At 36.6% G+C, this 21,858-nt stretch overlaps 1 protein-coding gene across 1 annotated transcript; it reads left to right on the top strand.

Annotated features, from left to right (window-relative positions):
* Positions 1 to 1,626: 1,626 nt before the first annotated feature.
* LOC129280336 (scavenger receptor class B member 1-like) lies at positions 1,627 to 17,250 on the top strand. The gene is made up of 13 exons (XM_064111934.1): positions 1,627 to 1,742; positions 2,647 to 2,899; positions 3,524 to 3,681; positions 4,795 to 4,936; positions 5,864 to 6,070; positions 6,937 to 7,081; positions 8,222 to 8,291; positions 8,627 to 8,808; positions 9,389 to 9,507; positions 11,286 to 11,359; positions 12,070 to 12,121; positions 13,690 to 13,869; positions 16,311 to 17,250. The coding sequence occupies exons 2-13, from the start codon at positions 2,654 to 2,656 to the stop codon at positions 16,389 to 16,391; spliced, it is 1,656 nt and encodes a 551-aa protein (XP_063968004.1). The 5' UTR covers positions 1,627 to 1,742; positions 2,647 to 2,653; the 3' UTR covers positions 16,392 to 17,250.
* The last annotated feature ends 4,608 nt before the right edge of the window (positions 17,251 to 21,858 follow it).

Below are 21,858 nucleotides of genomic sequence, written 5' to 3' on the forward strand. Positions count from 1 at the left end.
CATTGGCGGAAATCCCAGGGGGGACGTGTCCCCCCCTACTCAAAATAGTAGGGGGGCACAATATCAAATGTCCCCCTACTATTTTTTGGTCTTTTATGATGGTAAGAAAAACATCATTCAAAATCGAAATAAAACATGTATTTTGGGACGAGATGACCTTACTTTTGGGATGAGAACCTTTTTTTTTTGCTTGTCAAATTTATTTTCGTCGAAATGACCTTAAATTTTGGGTTATAACCTTTTTTTAGGCTTCTCAAATTTCCAGCCCCTTATCCCCCCTACCTTTTGGGAGAGATTTCCGCCCCTGGTCATTTTACATGTCCACCCCTGTTTGATTGGGGAAAAAAATATTGTATTCTATTTTTGAGCATGTATACTAGTCTATTGGCCTTTCCACTTATAATCTCGAGCTTTTCGGTCGTGATCAGAAAATAAGGTGTGATCGCTTGGCGATGTACGAATGATTAAAAAAACAGAGAAGATGTATTGTCGAATGACGTCAAAATGGCTTAAAAAACCCCAACAACTAAGAAGTCTGTCCAAAATTGGCAAACCGGAACGGCAGTTTCAGAGGTGACGAAAATGTCGTTGGTCCACAATCAAGGACTACACTGCTCTCTTGATTCACCAATTTTCGACAAAGAACTCTTTGTTCTTTTGCCATGACGGGCATTTGACAATACATTTTCTAAGTTCCTGAATTCCGCCGCTGAGCGAAAACTCCCTATTGACCCAAGAGGAGGATATGGGAGTGGGGGTGCCCTCCCCATTCATTATTTTTCAAGTTCTAGTAGAGGAGGGGGGGGGGGAGGTGGGATCATATTCTTTTTCCTTGACACAGGGGCAACTAGGGTGCGGTGCATGCCCTGGCATTCATGATTTTTTTTCAAGAAGTAAAAAGGGGGTAGGGATATGGGGTAAACGAAGGGGAACAGTATAAACGTTAAGATCGTGTAACTCTAAATAATTCATGTTATCCAACCGAGACAAAAAATGACGTAACAATTAGGTCATCTTGATCGTCCCACCCCTCAAATCACTCTGGCACCGCCTCTGACCTGAAGCACATGTATTCCTTGATCCATCTTCACATGCAGGCCGTGCAGCGCCTGGGTGAGGGGTAAGACGACGTCATATTTTCCCTTCAATTTCATGAATTACAAAAACGCGGCCCAGAAATCTCTTCTGTAAACTCTTTCTTCCGTCTTTCAATTCCTTCCCTTTTTTCACTACGAACGGGGGGTGGGGGGGGGGGGGGAGGTCGACCCCTGCTACACCTGTGTCACCTCCCCTGTTCTCATTAAACTGATTAGTGGAATACTTGCAATCCAGTTGCTCGTTGCTATGTCAACCTCTGCCAAGCCTTGGACAATTAACATTTGAAAATAAATTACCCCATGGAATTAGGATAATATGTGAAGTCGCTATTGTCCCTTTACCCCCTATTCTACTTTGTATACAGGGTTAACGAGTGTAAGCGACTGTGAAGACCATTCTTGTAATGTATCGAATACTTGCACTTGAAAATTGTATGGGCACTATACAGTGGATCATTTACACAAATATTTGCTGTAATTGTAATCCAATCGACCCCTGTTAATGATATACAATCCGCCAATCAATGCTACAAGCTTTGAGTACCCGAGCGGGTTGCAGCTTGTATATCCGAAACAGGCGTCTGTTAACACATTAAAAGCCCGGCTGATTGGATCTGAAGGTGCTGTGGAGGAAAAATATATCAGGTAATTCAAGTTTGACTCCGATTCCTCATTGATAAAGATGAAGATGCATTGTTATAATATTTGGACAATCTTGATCTGAGCTCAGTAAAATGAAATGAAAACTCGTAATCTTCTTGAAAGCAGTATTTCGATTGAGGCAATTTTCACTTTATTTCATGCTTCTTTCTTCCTTTCCTTGCTTATGTTCTTCATCTTATAGAGGTGCTATAATAAAAGCATATAGTAATTTTGTATTATCATCATTGTAATAATGACGGTCTTTTGCAATTCAGTTAGAATTGGATTGATTTTTAGATTTGGTCTACTATCGTAATAAAAAAAAGGTTAATTTAAGAAAAAAAAACTTGGGCTACCAATCATTTTCATTCTTGCGGAAACACAAACTTTCAACCATTAAACAATAATACGTTATATCTTGATATCAATCGGTAACGCGGCAACGTTACATAATGAGAAATTTGCAGATTGTTTCATGAAATAGGTCATACTAATATATATATATATATATATATATATTCCTTCTTCCTTGTGCATAATATGCAAATTTTGAGTGTAATGATCACATTGGAAAACGTATTGACTTCAGGGTGCAATTATAGGTAAATTACGAAATGCGTTACATAATTTCTATAACGGCACTTCATTAATACATAATATTCATGTTTAAAGTAGGCCAGGGTCCCGTAACACAAAGGTTAGCGATTATTCGTACGCTTGATTTTTACGATTGATTGTACATTGTAGTCAATGCAATCAATCGTAGAAAAATGTTCTCCGGGAATGTTCTACGATCATTGCTAAGTTTTGTGTTATGGGCCCCATGTTGTTAATAAAGATACAATAACATACCAATGATGCCTTCCCATTATATCTTATTTTATGAACCTTTTAACGATTATAAAAGCTTCGCAATGCATATGGTGGAAGATGATGACGATTCTCCGTTCGAATGCGACATCGATTTGGCCCCACTCATTAAGCGACCTCTGGATGACGTCGACAAGGATCCCACAAAGTATGGTGTGAAACGGAAATGCACTCCTCGTCTTGTCGTCTGCCATGCATTCTTGCTGCTGATGGCACTGGCTTTGATTTTCACGGGATTGTTATTCCTACCATGGTTTGTAGAGCGAATGTATGGCTACCTTATACATCGCGTGAGTAGACCCAGTTTCATCCTCATTGAATAAATCAAAATCAAATATTATTCCGCTGCCGAATTCAATTAACTTGATCACACCCTGAGTCTAAATTTTGTCATATTCATTTTATTCTGTGTAGTTTATTTAAACATGTAAATGCATTTGTGTAGTAAGCTCTAAAGTGCGATTTACTTGAGATGGCAAGATTTATTTCATCTTGATTTGTCAATTACAGCATTTATTATGTCGACTTGACGACACAAGGTATCTTGCCAAGTCGACTTATAAAAAGTTGTATATTACATGGCGCGATACGCTGTCTTGCCAAGTCGACGTATATAAGAGGTTGGGTTTCGTCGTGGCGAGAAAGGTCACTTTGCAAAGTCGAATGATAAAAAGTCGTATGTCGACAATGGTGAGGTATCGTCCAAACTTACCTCGCCATGACAACATGTTTTTGTTCCTGTATCGACAAAATAGGACTATTAAAACATTGCAAGATAAAATATCTCACCGCATCTTTAAACTTGCTTTATATTTAATTTTAGATTTATTTATCGCTGAATTTTCAACATGATTATATAAACATTCTTATACTATCTGTAAAAAGCATGAAAAAACACTGTTTCTCTTTACAAGGTTTTCGTTTTGGATCCTAATTCACGCCTATATCCAGAGTGGCAACGCCCATCCCTACCCATCTATCAAAACGTTTACTTCTTTGACATTCAAAATCCGGATGACCTGATGAATGGTCAAAGGCCAAAGATCGTTGAGAAGGGACCATATTCATACAGGTCAGCAGTTTGATTATTAATTTTCTATAAGTATAGCAAATGATCATCAGCAATCGTCTTAGATAATTCTCTTACCAGTAGATCTAGGCTTATCGTTGCATGCATTTCAGTTATGTTAAGTAGGCAAAGTCAAGTCCCATGGAGTATATATAGATCATATCTTAATCTATAAATCGATTTACCAGATCAAAACGCATTATGTAGTACACCTTGAATTCATGGGTTCCCTATTTTCACTAGCATAATAAGTCCAAAATGTTGAGGGAGCCAGATATGATGTATCGAGCAAAATTTATAAAAAGTTGATGCGAGCGAGCAAAATTTTGACATTTTTAATACGAAAATAAAATGTTGTGATAGATTTTTACATAATATTCAGAAAAGGATATCATATTTTAACCTTATCTCTTTCATTTTCTCTTTATTTTTGGTCGTGAAAAAATGAGGGCCGGGGGGGGGGGGGTGCAAGCCCCCCAAGCTTTCCTCCATTTCTATGCCACTGCATATTTTCTACTGTTGTCGTATCGCTAATAATAGCCCTGTACATTGTTATCACATTTGGTAATAAGATGAAAAAAAACAAGCCGAATTTTATGTTCATGTGAAATAATGAAAGACCTTTAATTGTTTGCTATGTTGAAAATTTAATCGGGAATCACGGTTTCCTTTTTTGTTGGACACACTGTGTAGTACTTTTTTCTTAATATACGTCAAAATATGCTAGAATTAGATTTTTAATCAAAAGTTTGTCCTATATTCACCATTTTCTACCCGGCCGGTAGTCGGCTCACTATGCCAAAGATTCCTTTTCATTTCATTTATTGTTTCTGCAACTTTTTTTTGAAAATATGCAAAGTAAAAACGAAAATACATAATAAATAACAAAATATTCAACAATAAATATGTGAACAAGGTCGTATTTTCTTTAACAAAGATTTTTAAAGGTTGCAGGGGTTGCCATTCTGTTTGTAATGTAATTTGCATTTTTTCCAGTTTCCAACTCATTGATTTGAATTTCTGTATTTATTATATGTATGTTGAAAAAATGAAAAGAAATAAGATAACTCAATAAAATCAAATCAACTTAAAATCAAATCAACTTATTTTTTAAAGGATGGAGTTAGCTCGAGACAACGTTAGTTTTCACGATAACGATACAGTGTCTTATCTTCTTCGCTGTCGATACTATTTTGATGAGGAACGTTCGGTGGGACCTGAGTCGGATACTGTTACCGCCCTCAACTCACCGTTACTGGTAAAGTGTGTCTCTGTGTTTTAATTGACATGATAGTCAAATATTTATATGGGGAATTGTTCATTTCTTGAAAATTGTATGCCTATACATAAATGCCTATACTCAAATGGCAAATAGTGGAGGAACGTATCAAATATCAATGTAGTGTTCTTGCTTTCAAAATTTAGCACCAGCCTATCTGGAACCATTTATCTGCAAACGTAATGTAACTTATATAAAAACACGATATTCTGAACAATGGCCCCTTCAACTACCCTGCCCAAGGACGGATTATAAAAGAAAATCTTTTGAATATGTTGCTGCCGTCTTATTCAATTCGCTCCCTTGTGATATACAAAAATGCACGTCCCTCTCTCCATGCCTTAAAAAAAACCCACTGTAAATCATTAAAATTTTGATTGTCATACACTGAATAACTTGATGATTCCATGATACGTATTGATTCACTCTATATGTATATAATATTTTCTGTTTTTACTTTATTGTTTCGTTACATACATTGAATTGCTATTGATGAAGAGTTTTTTGGTAAACTGCAGGCCGCCTTTGGAAAGCAGGTTTTCATATAATTAACAGGCCTACTCTGCAGTATAAAATAAAGAAAACAAACAAATAAATGAATATAAATGAATGAATGAATGAATAAATAAAAAAAAAAATAGATAAATAAATAAATTGATTGAATACACACACAGCATATCGACCTTGGATTTCATTTTTTTTTATTGTTGTCACATTTCTATGTGCCATTGCCCTTTAAAAAAGTTCATCCACTTTTTATGCTGCCCCACCACATCGCCTCTTCCTCTGAGGCCTATAATTTACATTTTTCCCACAACCCCCCCTCCTTCTCTGACCATATCCCTCTACTTTCCCCTCAAATATTTAATTTCACTTAATTCATTACCCCACCCCTCCCTCATCAAGACGACTGCTCACATGATGGAGAACTACCAATTCCTGGTTCGTACTGCTATCCGTGGTCTCCTTTACGAGCTCGACGAGCGACCCGTCGTCACGAAGACCGTCTCTGAGATCATGTGGGGATACCAAGAACCTCTTCTTACCATGGCCAAGCAGTTCCAGTCTGTTCCACCCGAGTTCGAGTCTGGGCAGTTTGGATACTTTGTTGGGGTAAGTAGGGCGGCACCCCCATCCATGATAAAGAGATACAATGCAACATTGGGAAGGAAACGGGTGTATTATAAACCAAACTTTAATTATTGCGTCTTAATCAAGGATAACAAATACGCCATCCCCTTGTCTTAGGTGCACTTGACCCCAAACAACCGATAACAATGAACATAAAAAAAAGGATAAAAGGAAACGAAAAGTGTACATTTGATTTGATTTTGTAGTATTTTGTCAAAATCCATCACCATTATTTTCATTTAAAAAGTCAAATTTTCGCTCGCTTGCTTTTATTTCTATAATGAAAATTTTGCCACATCCACCATGTTGTGCTCCCTCAAATTTATGAGATTTTTTAAAATTCCCCTTATTTTTCCCCAAATAGTAATAATTATGCACAATACAGCAATATGCAAACGAGAGTCGTGATTCCACTCAGTCGCTATTTCTTATATATTTTATAATTCAAAATGTGCAGATTTGACAAATGAATGTTAAGAAAAATCTTCATTTTATCACCAAAAGTTACATCAATGGCAACTCCACACTTTAAGGGAGGAATCGAACTTTACTTTACAATGGGGAAAAATAGAATATTTCAGATTTATAATAAAATACAAAATGAATAGTGAGTGAGTGACGTTCCCTCATTTGCATACCAACCAGATTGAACACTCCTTCGTATCTGAGTTAATATAATTTTTTTTGAAATTAGAAATTTGAATGGAAATGAAAATAATGAATCGAATTGAAGCAAAACCTTCATAACTTATTTTGAATCCGAGTTTGATTTTTTTTTTAAATCTCGTCTTACTCAAATCAACTTTTTGCTGGGGTGGACATTTCTTCTCCTTTCTCTCGTGTCGTAGCTCAATACGTCATACGTTGGTCAATTCAATGTGTACACTGGACAAGAGAACGAGAATTTGATCAACCTCATTGATAGAGTAGATGGTAGGAGCAACCTTAATTTCTGGTGGTCAGAAGAAGCAAATAGTGTCAAGAACAGCACAGGTAACATTATTCCATTTTATTTATCAGAGCTGCAAGTTAGCATGATTAGTAGAATTTCTAAGTGGAACGTGATAAGTAGGAGATTTTTTCACTTGAAATAGGATTTTTTAATCTTGTACGAATGCTGATATTTTGTATGTTTAAAAAAAAATAATGAAAAATATGATTTTAGGTTTGAAAGAAGGATAAAAACAAATGAGGAGGAGAATGTGATTTTTTTTTCACAATTTAGGTTGGCAGCTCAGGGGGGCATTTCATGAAAAGACTTGTCGGACGTTTTATCCGACAAGTCCCATTTTATCCGACAGTTACCATAGGAACAGTGCCTCTCTGCCAATCAAAATCATGGAAAGATGTCAGATCTGACAACTTGTCGGATGAAAATATTGATGAAACGCTCCCCTTGATTTATTGATATTTTCCATTAAAATTTGATCTTCATGAGGCCCTGGCATGCCCGGGTAAAATTATGAAATTAAAAACAATGAATGAGGATGATTCATAACAGTTATAAGATAATTATAAGGTTATGATTTACAAGGTTACAAGATACAAGATTATGGGTTATAAAATCATAAGATATTTATGAAATTCATATAAAATTACAATAAAAACTACACAAACATCATTGATTAATACATCGAAAATGGATTAAGAAATATAAAAATATGTCATCTGTTTCACTGAAATAATTCCCAAAAGTAAGATGTCTTGGCTGTCTTATCCCTTGACCAATTTCAAAGAAATCTACAGGGTTTTGTTTATTTGATGTTTTCCCCCTTTCACGGTGATTCAATTTTCTGCCTGGAGTTTAACAAAAAGAAAAGAAAACAAAAACAAAAACAGAAAATACGCTCCCAATATCAAGTGGTACATACCGCTCATAATACAGTTTATCTCAATCAATCCAATTCAATTAATCATTGTTTCACAAGCCAGACTGTATATATATAGGTTAATAAAAGCACAATAGAAAAAATACAATTGTGTCCTAAAATACAAGGCTCGTGAGGCAAACCTAAACGGGGCTCAAGGGCTACAGGCAGGGTAGCGTGAAATAAGAAAATATATTATTAGAAGGGAATTTATATAATTTCTTTCCGAAGTGTCACCGTGAATTGTCATTGTTTTCGTGTTTAGATGGTTCGGTGTATCACCCGAATGTAGAGAAGACGGAGACTCTCTCGATGTATCAACCTTCTCTATGCAGGTTAGTACATGACTACACAAACAGTGGTGCTTACACTAAACACTATACCAGTCGGTGAGCACTTACACCAGTGTTAGGTTGACACCCATTGGTCTGTTGGTGCTATTACAGTGTCATTTTTGTCTGTTCCTTTAACACTATTTGGGGTTGTCTTCTAATTCCAACAATTGGGAAACATTGAGAAATCAGAGGGCGGGGTTGATTACATCTCTGCAATTGCATATGCGTCCTTTATGATTTGCATTATCATTATGACTGATGAGTCACTGGCATATATTTCAGTATATATATGTAACATGCACAGATCTATTTAAATTTCGCTCATTTTTTTCTAGGTCTGTGTCGTTCGATTTTGTGAAGGACTCCAGCTACAGAGGCATTCCTCTCCTCAAATTCGGTCTATCGCCCTCTACGTACCAGAACGCAACAGCTTTTCCTCCAAATGAGGGATTTTGTAGCGGCCACCGACGGCTGTGTGGGCCATCGGGTGTTATGCGACAAGACCCTTGTCGATTTGGTATGTTAGAATGTTTTTCGATTAATTTGTGATGTCTATAATATGAATTCAAATAGATTTCATCCTTATTTCAAATAAAAAGATTTTAGAAATCAGAATAACATGCTTGAAATGATTTAGCCCGAACCCCAAATACCCTTCCACCAAAAGAATCTGAAAATGACAACGACATAGTCGGACATTTATAGCCAAATCCATTTTTACGCAAATGACTGCAAGTAACAACAGTGCATGGTTTAAACGACTATTTCTGAAATGTTTCTAATAAAAAAAAAGCAAAATGAAAAAGTTTGAAAAGATCGATAAGAAACCAAATTGCAGAGATGTTAATTTCTTCATTGGGATGTTTTCTTGGTGGAACGACATTTGCTCCTGCGACAGTTTTTCGAGAATGTGGGTTAGTGTTAGGGTAGCAATATCAGTGACGGGTTTTACGTTATGTTTAGGGTTAGGTTTAGCATATGGTTGAAGTTGGTCATTCGATTAAAGTGTGGAATTTATAGCGGAGCATTATTGTCGCCGGAGCAAACCGTTTCCCTCCTTTAATGCTTTCACTCCTTTATCATATTCGTCAATACAGGGAGTCCAGTTGCGATATCGAATCCTCATTTCTTTGGGGGTCAACAAACTCTGTTTGATGACGTCGATGGTTTGTCACCAAATGCATCGCTTCACGAAAGCTACATGGAAATAGAACCGGTAAGGTTGTTTGCTATATTATTATCCCTTTAAAGGAAAATAAAACCTTTGGAACAAGAAAGCTTGTGCGAAAACAGAAAAATGAAAGAAACAGATCAACGAAAGTTTGAGAAAAATTGATTAAATAATAAGAGCGTTATGAACATTTGAAGTTAGATCATTATTGTAATGTAGATCCTCTAGTTGGAAATGCGACAAAGATGTGTGATGTCAACTGATCTGTATAGTATTCAGATCAGTGATGATATCACATGTGAACAACTTTCCCATTCACTTAAACTGCCTCTTTAATCACATTTATCAGTAGATCATGACTGTATGTATTTTTTTTTGGGAGGGCATGTAATACATATTTTCAAAGAATACATTTTGGATGAAGAGTTTGTATCACCATAAGAAAAGAGCAAAAGGAGACATTTGGGGATATTTTATAGTCCATCAAACTTAAAATTGTTCATATGACATCACGCATCTCTGTCGCATTGCCAATAGAAGGATCTCCATAGCATTAGTTATCGCAATTTTCAAATGCTTATAAATTTCTCATTATTTGTCCGATTTTCTCAAACTTTATTTGATCTTATTCTCTGATTTTTCTTTTTCCACACAAGCCCACTTGTACCAAAGGTTTCATCCCCCTTAAAAATGACATATGACATGTAACACGGGTTTTTGTTCGCTTTCCATTAAGAAAATTTGTAGGTCTATTCATCTTTGCCGGCCTTATACATTGGCACCTTTTGCCCTGTACAGTAATTGTGCTTCTCTTTTGATATATATTAACAATACTCTCTTGTAGTGATGATGTATTCCCCCCCCCCCCTTTTTGGAAGGCAATTGTATCCTCTGTTGGAGTGAAAATTTTATTTGTCAAAAAGTGCTAAAGATGTTGGTACATTTTCTGTGCCCCATCAACCATTCTTTTACCAACTTCTGTATCTGCATGACCCTGCTTGAAAACCAGGCTTGATAACCGTCATCAACCATAATCACGCCACCATTGTGGCCATCATCGTCACCTTCAATGTGATCACCATCGTCATCATCATTGTAACCACCATCGTCATCATTGTAACCATCGTCATCGCAATCAATTTCACCATCATCGGCTCCCTCATCGCCATCATCATCGTCTCCATCATTTTCAACTCGATTTAATTTAAAAAAGGTTTTTTTAAACCTGCTTCTGAGCCAAAGGCTGAATTAAAACATGTGTACAAATCAAAATAACAAAATGTTCATTACAAGCACGGACCTACGTCCATGTTTGTTTAAAGTAAAATGAAATCATATAAGAGGAATATGATTACTTCTTACATTACCGGTGTGTTGGCTCAGTTGGTAGAGCGTCCGTCTCACAACCGGGAGGTCGGGGGTTCAAACCCCGGCCGCGTCAGACCAAAAGACGTTAACAGATGGGAGTTGCTGCTACCCTGTTTGGCGTTCAACGATTAAAGGGATAGAGCCTCGTCGATCTGGCGCTGCACAGCGGCTGCCGGGCCCACGATCAATTGGGCAAAGCAAATTTTCGGAGTATTTCATTTCATGTCTATTTCGAACAATAAATTATGGATGTATAATACATTGTCACCATCGTCATCATCGTCACCATGGTCACCATCATCATCATTGCCGTCATCGTCACCATCGTCGTCACCGTCATCGTCATCACCATTGTCGCCTACATCAATCTCATACTCACCATTGTCATCCTGATTATCGCGTCATTTGACGAGGTGAGAATGTTTAATGGTATTGTTCCTTTTGATATTCAACAGAAAACCGGCATGCCCTTTGTGATGAAGTTTCGTGTTCAAATCAATATGTATATACATCCAGTAGATGGGCTTGGGTAAGCATTATGTCTCAATTAATAAAGGAATATGATGTATTCGTTTTACAATGAAAATGGAGGTGTCGTGGTGCAGTGGTTCGGTCACTTAACTCATAAAGGGTCGAAGGTTCGAATCCCACCCGGCGCTAATGTCATTTGGCAAGACATTTATGTCCGTATGTCACTCTCCACCCAGGTGTTTTAACACCTGGGTACCCGGTAGGATGTGAACGTTAATGTGAATAGATTGACATGTGTGCCCCGATAAACGGTTGCCTGGCCAGGATACTCCCCAGGGAGTGGAGATGGTGCACTTCATGTGTGGAACATAATTATTATTATTATGAATTGCACTTTTTGTCACCTACCCATGATTACATTACAGTAAACTTTCGCAAAACATGAGAGTAAATACAGATTAATCACATAAAGTTCATCAGGGCATTTGTGAAAAGTCAACAAATTCACAAAGAATACACTGTACCTGTACCTATACTTGCAGGTCTTTTCAATTGCCGTTAAGTATTGTCTAATATAGCTAAAATAAAAAGGAAAGTTTAGAAAGCAATCCTTTACGATTACCATGGACATGCGATTACCCAGCGTGTTATCATTACCCCATATGTCACTTTAGATGTCGTTCTATACCTTGAGAATTTTAAACTTCATTTATGTGGTTTCTTTATGTTGTATGTATTCATTTTACGACCAATTTCCTCATGATACAGAGAGACCGAGAGACTCCGTGAGATGTACTTACCACTATTGTGGATTGATCAGGTTAGTTACCTATAAAAAAGTTTAGACATACATGACATATGACGCGAAGACACTCGCCAACAAAGCTCTGGGCCCCGTCTTACAAAAAGTTACGATTGATCCGATCAACCACAACTATGGAAAGCCAGCAACATCTAAAATGCATGTTTGTTCAAATTTTTTTTAGATATGGTGTATATTCATACATCCATTGTATTCTTGGAAACTCAGTGTGCTCCACTTTGTTTAACAAAGGATAATTGTGCAAATTTCCTGTAGGAAATATTATGACAATGATGGATTTCCATAATTATAGTGGAGGTTGATCGGATCAATCTTAACTCTTCGTGAGACGGTGCCCTGGGTCCCATCTTACAAAGAGTTGTGAATGATCCGATCAATCGCAACTATGGAAAGCCAGCAAAGTCAACACAATGTATGTTTGCTCAATTTTTTTTCTAGATATGAACGTATATCCATAAATTCAATTCAATTCAATTCAATTCGGTTTATTATGAAAAGACATTGTAAAACAGTCCGAGGACTGACACATACAGAGTTAACAGAAAAAAGGGAAAATACATTTATTACATTAAAATACATTAAATGATATACCTACGAATTAACAAAATATAATTAGAAATTCATTTATTTCTTGACAGTTCGGTGTGTTCTCCTTTGTTTACAAAGGACGTTTTGGACATTTCCTGTACAAAAAATTATGACACTGATGCATCTCCATAGTTACGATTGATTGGATCAATCGTTACTCTTTGTAAGACGGGCCGGGCCCTGGAATTTCCTTTTCCCGAATTCAACGAGATACGACCCCCCCCCCCCCCCCCCCCCACTTGGCGGAGAGGAGTTTCTGAAAAATTATATATTTTTACATTTAAATTAAAAAGATATCTATTCTTTTATTTTTGTATTTTTCACAAAGAACTTTGGCACAATTATTGGTATCCTATGAGTATCGCCATTTCAATATTGTGTTGTATTATATGCATGAAAGATATAATGTTGCAAAGTTTTCCATGTCATGCCATGACCGAACGATCGATCTAAGTGAGAGAGGACGACCTTACTTATGGCAAATGGGGGGTAGGGCGAATCCATGGCTGTAAGAAAGATAGAGGAGAAAGAAATAATAAAACATAGTTTCGACCTCTTCTCGTTACTCGAAAACCAACCCCATATCCTGATAACAGCGAACCAATCTCAATAATTATCGCCAACTCAGTATAAAATTGCATCGAAGTATTTTATTAGATAAGCCTTCTCTAAGAATTAAAAAGAACATCAATATCTGGGGGAGAGGGGGGGGGGGGTCATTTCAATTTGAAGAAGCGTATCATACGTTTAAATCGTTTACGAAATGAAAAATAAAACAACAAATTTTGAAGTTGAACTTCAATGACGATCTTCATGAACTTGTTTCAAATGACATCTTTTTCTTAAAAAATTTTTGTACGCGAGATGTCATATTTTCTCCTACATTCAAGTATATGGGTATTTTCGATATGATATGGGAAAACGTACTCGACACACCATATTCATGATAATTTTGAGGAATATCTTACGTCTTATAGAGCGTAGAAGCTGATGATCGAATAGTCGGCGAGTTTAAGTTCGGCTTCGTGAGGTTATGGAACCTCATCGTCGGAGTCGAATGGCTGTTGTTCGCTATCGGAGTCATCATCCTACTCATCCTACTGGTGAGGTCAGCGAGGATCGCGGTGATATCCGATGATGTCGAGAAAGATAAAGAGGTGAGAAATATGTTAGAGAAGGGAAAGTGGCTCTATCATCAAATAAAAAGATTTCAATAACTGCTACTTCTACTATTAATACTACTTCTACTACTAGTATCGCTACTGCTGCTGCTGCTACTACTAATACTACTACTACTGCTGCTGCTACAACTACTACTACTACTACACTGGCGGATCCGGAGGGGGGGGGCACAGCCGGCCCGTGCCCACCTTTGAGAGGCACAATTAAAATTTGTAATGTAAAAATGCAATTGAAACAGAAATGTGCCCCCCCCCCTTTGAAAGTGAAGGCTTTTTTTTTTGCTTGTCATTTTTTTTTCGTTGACGATCCCTTCAATTTTTGGTTAAAACCTTTATTTTATTTATATTTTATTTGCTTGTCATTTTTTTCTTGTGGACGAAATTCCCCTAATTTTTGGTTAAAACCCTTTTTTTTGTCCTTTTTCCTCAGAAAAATGAGCCCCCCCTTTCGAAAAATCCTGGATCCGCCCCTGACTACTACTACTACTACTACTACTATATACTACTCCTCCTCCTCCACCTCCTCCTACTACACTACTACTACTACTACTACTATACTACTCCTACTACTACTTCTACTACTATACAATTCAATTCTTTCAATTTTCTTCCATTTCAAAACATTTTTCATAAACATTAGTTCATACAAACATCAAATTGTTATGAGGAATATAAATATGTACATGTTTGGTATAAAGAAAAAGGCGTATACCCTAAAAGCCGAGGCTTGTGACGGGATACGCCTATAGACAGAAATACTATACAAAAAACAATACAAAAGAAAGGGCAGAGAAAACAAGAGAAGGAAAGGGAACGAGAGAGGGAGACGTGAGCGGGAGGCGTGCATGAATTACTTTATAAAATAGAATGCTCAACAAATGTATCAGTGGGGGCAAAATATAAATGCAGCAACAATTGTCCATGGTTCATGTTAACTTAAAGTTAACTACTACTACTACTACTACTACCACTACTACTACTACTACTACTATCACTTCTACTACCACCACTACTACTACTACTACTTCCACCACCACCACTACTACTATACTAATGTACTTCTTTAGTTATATAAGCATGTTGATATTATTATTACCATTTGTACTATTGTTACTACAACTCTTTACTCTTCTCTTATAACTGATATAAACAATATCGATAATTAAGGAACAATGATTATTGATGACAATCTAAAGAAATATTATGTGATTATATTTTCAATTTCTATTTGTTTCGCCCTCCCATTTTCGTTCTCTCTTCCTCTGTCATTTCTGTGTATGTAACATGTATAATGGCTGTCTCTTTGTGTCTTTATCTGTTTGTCTGTTTACCTCCCTCTCACTTTCTCTAATGCCCCCTCCCTCTCACTGACTTAAAATGAAAATTATTACTATTATCTTACAAACGTTTTTCTCCACACTAACATGATCCCTTTGACTGCATAGAAGATATTAAGATAACGTACGTACTTAGCTCCTCGGTCTGCACTTTCTTTTAAATTTCAATAAGTTAATTTGTCTATTCACTCTCATTATCTCTCATATCGTTCTAAAACTCTAAATATTAATTGATTAAAAAAGGAATAAAAAACTACAATTCTAAATTTTTCTAAAGTTTCATGCATTACTCTTAATTTTCATATTTTATCTAATTATGCATATTATTTATCCTGGTGTTGGTGTAGTCTTTCCTTTCCTTTTGTAAAAAAACTGTTTTGTATTTTTCACAACATTTGTTTAAAGCACCATTTCAGCCTTTTTGCACACTTATGCTATTTATTTCAGTAGAAATGTCATTTTGCCTTTTTGGTTTCAGGGCAGGCAATTACTCGGGACAAGGGTTCATATCCACCTTATTATTTTACTTTCGTGCCAATCCGGTCATGTCATAGTTTTAATTATTTTGGGGGAACACTAATATCCGCCGCCCCCCTTCCTACGTCTTATGCAACTTGGTTTACTGCATAAAATGATCAGGCATTGCTTGCATTTGAGACGAAATGTTAAAAATAAAATATGAAAAACATTCTTCTATTTATAATATTCATTTCTTAAGAATTGATCATTGTTTAACATTTTTAAACCATCTCTAAGCCCTCTTACATGTCTTAGATGAAGAGTTAGTTTATAAAGTAAATCAGGTTGTATGTTCATTTCATATAATGTTATTTCTACTGTGTATGTTGTTACTACCGTTTTTGGCGTTCAACATCGATCTCGCGCTGCTCAGTGGCTGCCAGGCCCACGATAATATGAATTGTCGGAGGATATCTATTTCTGATTTCTATTTTGAACAATTAACTCTGGATTATTATTATGTTTTTGTCAAGGGTTTTCCATCTTCGTGTGTTGTAGGACCTCCAGATTCGAATGGAATCTGATTGAACTTTCTCTTTATATCCCATATTGCTTATACAGGACATAACTGGAAACAACAACTCAATAAATAGACGAGAGATAAAAACGAGGGAAAGAGAAGACAACTGTGTAATGGCCTAAAAATAACAATGACCATGATGATGTTCTCGAAGAACACATCTGTCACTGAGACAAGTTGATGAATTAGTGAAGCCCGTCTCATTCAGCATTAATGCTCGAAGCGCCTCTTTATCAAACCCAAGTACAGCCATATAGCACATTCTACTTTACAGGATACCATAACAAATTGGAATTAATTGAAGCCATGGCATAAGACACGATAACATTGTTTGTTTTACAGACCCCGTAACATAAAGCTTAGCGATTGATAATGGGACTGGTTTCTTTGATTGCATTGATTATTGTGTATGATCAGTCGTAAAAATCATCCCCAAGATCAATCGCTGAGATTCATGATACTGGGTCCATATTATCCATTTCAGAGGAAAGCAGGGGGAAGGGTTTGAGTATACATGTGTTTGGATGTAATATAACTTTAGGGTGTTTGTCAGAAGGGGTGGGCAGCGGGGGGGGGGGGGGGACGGCGGAGGGTGGAGGAGCGGGTTCAATCTGTAACGGAAATTGTATGCTGTCTCCCACCAACAGATGAAATCCGATGAAATTTATGTCAAATTATGGCAAAGTGATTACGTACAAAAAAAAAATCCGTATTGGTCATAGATTATGATATTTCATAACATCCCAGAATATAAAGGTATTTACGAGGATTAACAGTCGTAGATATTAAGTGATCCATCAAGTGTGTACAAGAATATCACGGATAGTCAATTCAACTTTATTACTGCTCGCACTGATTAATAGATCTGTAGATAGATTACCTCACCGTGTTCGTCGTGTAATTGATGAAGAATGAATAATTATTTAAATGAATGAATATGACATTATTCGAATGAATAATAATAAATTCCTATTAAACACATTGCCAGCGTTCACTCACTTAGTAAGACTTAACGAGGGAAAATTAAAAGTTGTATAAGTCATCATGCTTTAAACAACCTGGTTCACTATTTGAAAGAAAATGTTTTGAAATTCAAACAGCGACGTTCACTTTTTAATGCATATTGCTTCAGAGATATGAACATCGATGTTTAAAGTTTCAAAACATTTGTTAAAACCCAGTTGGACATTCATATCGTTAACCTGGGCCCCGTCTTACAAAGAGTTACGATTGATCGGGTCGACCTCAAAATAAGGAAATCCATCAATGTCATAATTTTGTCTACAGGAAATTTGCACAATGTCTCTTGTAAATAAAGAAAAGCACATTGGATTAAAAAAAAAACCACCCTGGATTTTCAAGAAAACGATGTATGAATGAGTATACAGTCACCATAACTAGAAAATTAATTTGCGCAAACAAGCCTTTTTTTATTTTGATATTGCTGGCTTTCCATAGTTGTGGTTGATCTGATCAATCGTAGCTCATTGTAAGACGGGGCCCAGGTTGTATAAAATTCATATATGCATGTTGTTTCATGAGGGTTCGAGACAGGAAATCTAAGATGAGGAAAGATGAACTTGAAAAATTGGATACAAAAGGCATCAGAATATTGAAGGAAAATAAACATGGGATAGAAAGAGATGAATATAGCTAGGCATATATCATGTATACGGAATAAAAGAAAGATATGGAGGGGGATATTATGCGTGAGAAGAAAAGGAAGGAAATCCATAATCGAGAGAGAGAGATAGAAGAGGGAGAGGGGGGGGGGGGAGAAAGAAATATTTGACCAGTCCGACTGTGTGTTCGGGTGGGTGAGGATGATGTGCATGTGCTCGTTGGGGGGTGGGTGTGTGTTTTTGTTAATCGGGGAACGTTTCATGAAAAGTTTTGTCAGTAATTTTTCACTTACAAGTTTTGCTATCAGCCAGTAAGATTTCAGTAGCTTAGAACAATTAGTCACGATTTTGGCGGTTCAGAAGAAAATTGTTTACTACATTCAAATGTTATGCATTGCTCTGTATGCTTGTCAGAGGTTTGTCTGACATATTTTCAAGTAATATATGCAAACTGGACTGCATCTCCTTATTTGATACTGTCTTTTTAACGAGAAATAATCAGCTGGGTTTTTTGTTCTCAATTATAGTCTCCCATTCTAGCTGATTTATTGAACTCGATTAACAATTGTTTAATACATTTTGTATCAAAACTCATCAATATTGTCTTGAATTATGAAAAATAATTTAAAGACTGTCTTCTAAATTTCATACCTTATTTCGTGATCATTAATTTCCGCCTCCATCTTGTGGCCCTCAGGCTGCCATTGGGAATTTTATCATAAATTATTAAAACTATGGTTCTTTGTCTTCAAAAAGCTTTAAATCCAATAACAAGGAAAAGCCAGTATATATATATATTTTTTTTTTCTTTGTAGTAGTAGTAGTGGTGGTGGTGGTGGTGGTAGTGGTAGTGGTAGTGGTAGTGGTAGTGGTAGTAGTAGTAGGTAGTAGTAGTATTAGTAGTAGTAGTAGTAGTATGTATATATAAGCTCATTAATCGATCCGTTACTTTGAGTAAAAAAAATCAAATTAAAGAACAGCTATGCAAAAGTGCACTTTTTATCAGTATCCCCCTAACTTTGGAAGCCTGTGCTATGATACAAAGTTGCGTTCAGTGAGCTTTTGAAGTTTGCACTCTCAGAATGTGTTAATCAAGCATATTGTTGGTGAAAATATGAACCGAACAACCGTTGGTCAAAATAAATCAAAATCATTTTGCTTGCAATTTTGTTTAACCAACATTTCGAAGTTTCATAATGAACCATACACCTTGAAGGTTGATTAAATTATGAGAATGTATGAGATGGATTTAGCGCCTTTTAGAAATAAAACATTCAAATACACGAATAATTGAAATTAGGTAAAGGAAAAAAAAGAACTCTCCGTTGAGTGGGTTATTCAACACCTGGACATTTACATCTTCACTTTGAAAATAACAAGTGACAAGTAGGCGGAACGCGGATAATTGCGACTAATATCCTGCCAATAAGTTTAGGATCAGAAATGTGTCTGATAGCTTCTCTATATTATTCTATGAAATGGTGGTTTGAGTTCATAACCTGTCTTTATGTAGGAGTCCCTTTCGTTTTATCTTCTGACCTTAATGATGTCGTACTTCTCACTTTTATGTCGTGGGGAAATCGCTTGTGATTTCTTCTTGGCGAATTCTCTTCGCGTCTCTTTCCTCACATGTGGGTTCTATTTCAGTGCGGTGTTAACAGGCGGAAGGAGAGGTGTCGAATGGTGTTTTGACATTAAAACTTTGACCTGAAATGTTGAGGAATTGTATTATACTGAAGGAAACAAATACTTGCCCTTTTTTAGTTTGAAAGAAAACTACTCCGGGAATGCAAGTGTCCGAGGGTGTGTTTGTGTGTGCAGGGGCCGCGGAACGGTTTAAAAAGTGGGAGGGGTGCTTACCATGCAAAAATCACATTCAGATGGTAAGTTTCACGTTTTGTACACTGTTGTGGAATAAAAGGTGGGGGGCTGAAACCCACCCAGCACCCCCCCCCCTGTCCAAAGCTGGTTACTTTAAATGGGTCAATAATTATTGTGAAGTGAACAAAACAATTATAGAGGGCACGCTGACGTATGCGGCCAAAACTATTAAAAGCTGCGAGGGAGTAAAGCAAGCGAACAAATATATCGGTATTTTAAAGACCTTTTTTGATAGATTTTGGCATAACATTAATAGGGTGATACCAACTATCACCCTTCATCTCCCCACTTTTTTTTTTTGGGGGGGGGGTGCCCTAAGCCATTTTCATCCATTACGCAGTGGAATTTGTGCCCCCATTGTGAGACCCTGGATCCGCCCCTTACTCCTACAATAAAAATTTGAGATGTCACATTTCTCCTTATTTCCAGAGTTACACGAACACACACAAAACCAGAACTTTTTATATTAATTGTTATCTTAATTGATCGGTCCTCCCGTTTGTCAAAGTTGGTTAGTTGGTAGTTGCCTCTTTGGTCTGTGCATCTGGGTTCTGTTGTTTCTCTGTAGTTTCCTGAGAAGGAACAACGCACTAAGCTCGTTATGTGTCAATCAAGATTCAAGCTTTGGGAGTCATAAACACCATGCCTTGTTAAGGTTAGTCACTATTAATCTGTATATTTCCCTGTATGGTTTCTATCAGTATGACCGTGCGGGCAATAGCCTAAACTATAACCAGGGCATTGTTCGTCTGGAAGTACATCCATGAAAAGAAAACATTAAAAAATGAATATTTTTTCCCCACTAATGCAGGACTCATTACCCTCATGGTTGCGTAATGAGCTGTTTTTGTTAATGAACGCTACTCAAAAGTTGATTGCATTTTGCTTCCCTGATATTTTGAGTCAACTTTCCCTTCAGCTTTTCATGAAAGAAAAGTTACGTGTTTTTTTTTTTTTATGTGGCCTTTGATTTTTTATATTCATTATTTTTTTTTTGAATAAGAGGGGCTATATATGTTGGCAGATTTTCCTAAACCGTGAGTCAAGAACTCCGCATCTTTCCTTTCCTGGTCGGTCAGCGACTGGTGGACTGCACAAATAATAATGTGTTAGAGCGCCAACTAGCGATAACAAATATTTAACTGAGCTAGAACAAGGTTGATAGTTTAACCATAGTTTAACTGAGATAAAATAAAGAAAGTCAGTGTGTTATTGGGGTTTGGGTGGGCGAAAGAGAGATGGATAAATAAATGCTAGATGAATAAATACTAGATAGATAGATAGATATACAGACAGAAATCAGGCAGCTACATAAATGAACAGATAATAGATAGATAGATAGATAAACAGACAGATAGATAGATAGATAGATATAGATCGATTGATTATCTGAATAGATAGAGGGTTATATAGAGGAGGGGGGGGGTATAGAGAGTGAGACGGAGAAAGAAGGGAAGTTCTTTTCATTATAGTTATGAGGGAAGTATCTTTTCATTATTTTATTCACAATTGTTGCAAATACTCGTATTTCCCTCTTTACATAAGCTTCTTTTTATAATGTTATCAATTTCAACTTAATTTGACCCATTTTCTTCCCCTTCATTTCCCCTTATAACACGTGATACCGTATGGGAAACATGTCAGTCTCTCGGCTCCTACCATATTAATTTGAACGTTGATGGACATTGATTTGAGCACTAATTAGCATTATCCTCTATATTATCATCCCTATTAAGATGAGAGGGATTTTGATCATTATTAGAGGTCATTTGGTCAACACTTTAGTAGAATGATTGTACACGTATTTGGGACTGGCATAATTGGTAATCTATAACCAATCTCCTTGATGATATCATACCAGGGTCGAGGGACTGGTGTTACAACCAGTTGTGTGTATTTTCACCAGTCACTGTTGAGAGGATAGCACCAAGCATCTTAATCCGAGTAACATTTATGGTGTAAGTTCAACACCCACGGTGTTCATTAACACCCAGTTTAACACATACTACTACGACTAGCTGCTACTACTACTATTACTACTACTACATCTTCTACTACTACTACTACTACTACTACTACTACTACT

The sequence above is a fragment of the Lytechinus pictus genome, chromosome 17, assembly GCF_037042905.1.
Source record: "Lytechinus pictus isolate F3 Inbred chromosome 17, Lp3.0, whole genome shotgun sequence".
Lineage (NCBI taxonomy): Eukaryota > Metazoa > Echinodermata > Echinoidea > Temnopleuroida > Toxopneustidae > Lytechinus > Lytechinus pictus.

Coding starts and splice junctions, on each gene's coding strand:
- LOC129280336 (XM_064111934.1), top strand. CDS start 2,654: ATGCATATGGTGGAAGATGATGACGATTCTCCGTTCGAATGCGACATC. Junction 7,082..8,221: donor TAGTGTCAAGAACAGCACAG/GTAACATTATTC, acceptor TTTCGTGTTTAG/ATGGTTCGGTGTATCACCCG. Junction 8,292..8,626: donor TATCAACCTTCTCTATGCAG/GTTAGTACATGA, acceptor ATTTTTTTCTAG/GTCTGTGTCGTTCGATTTTG.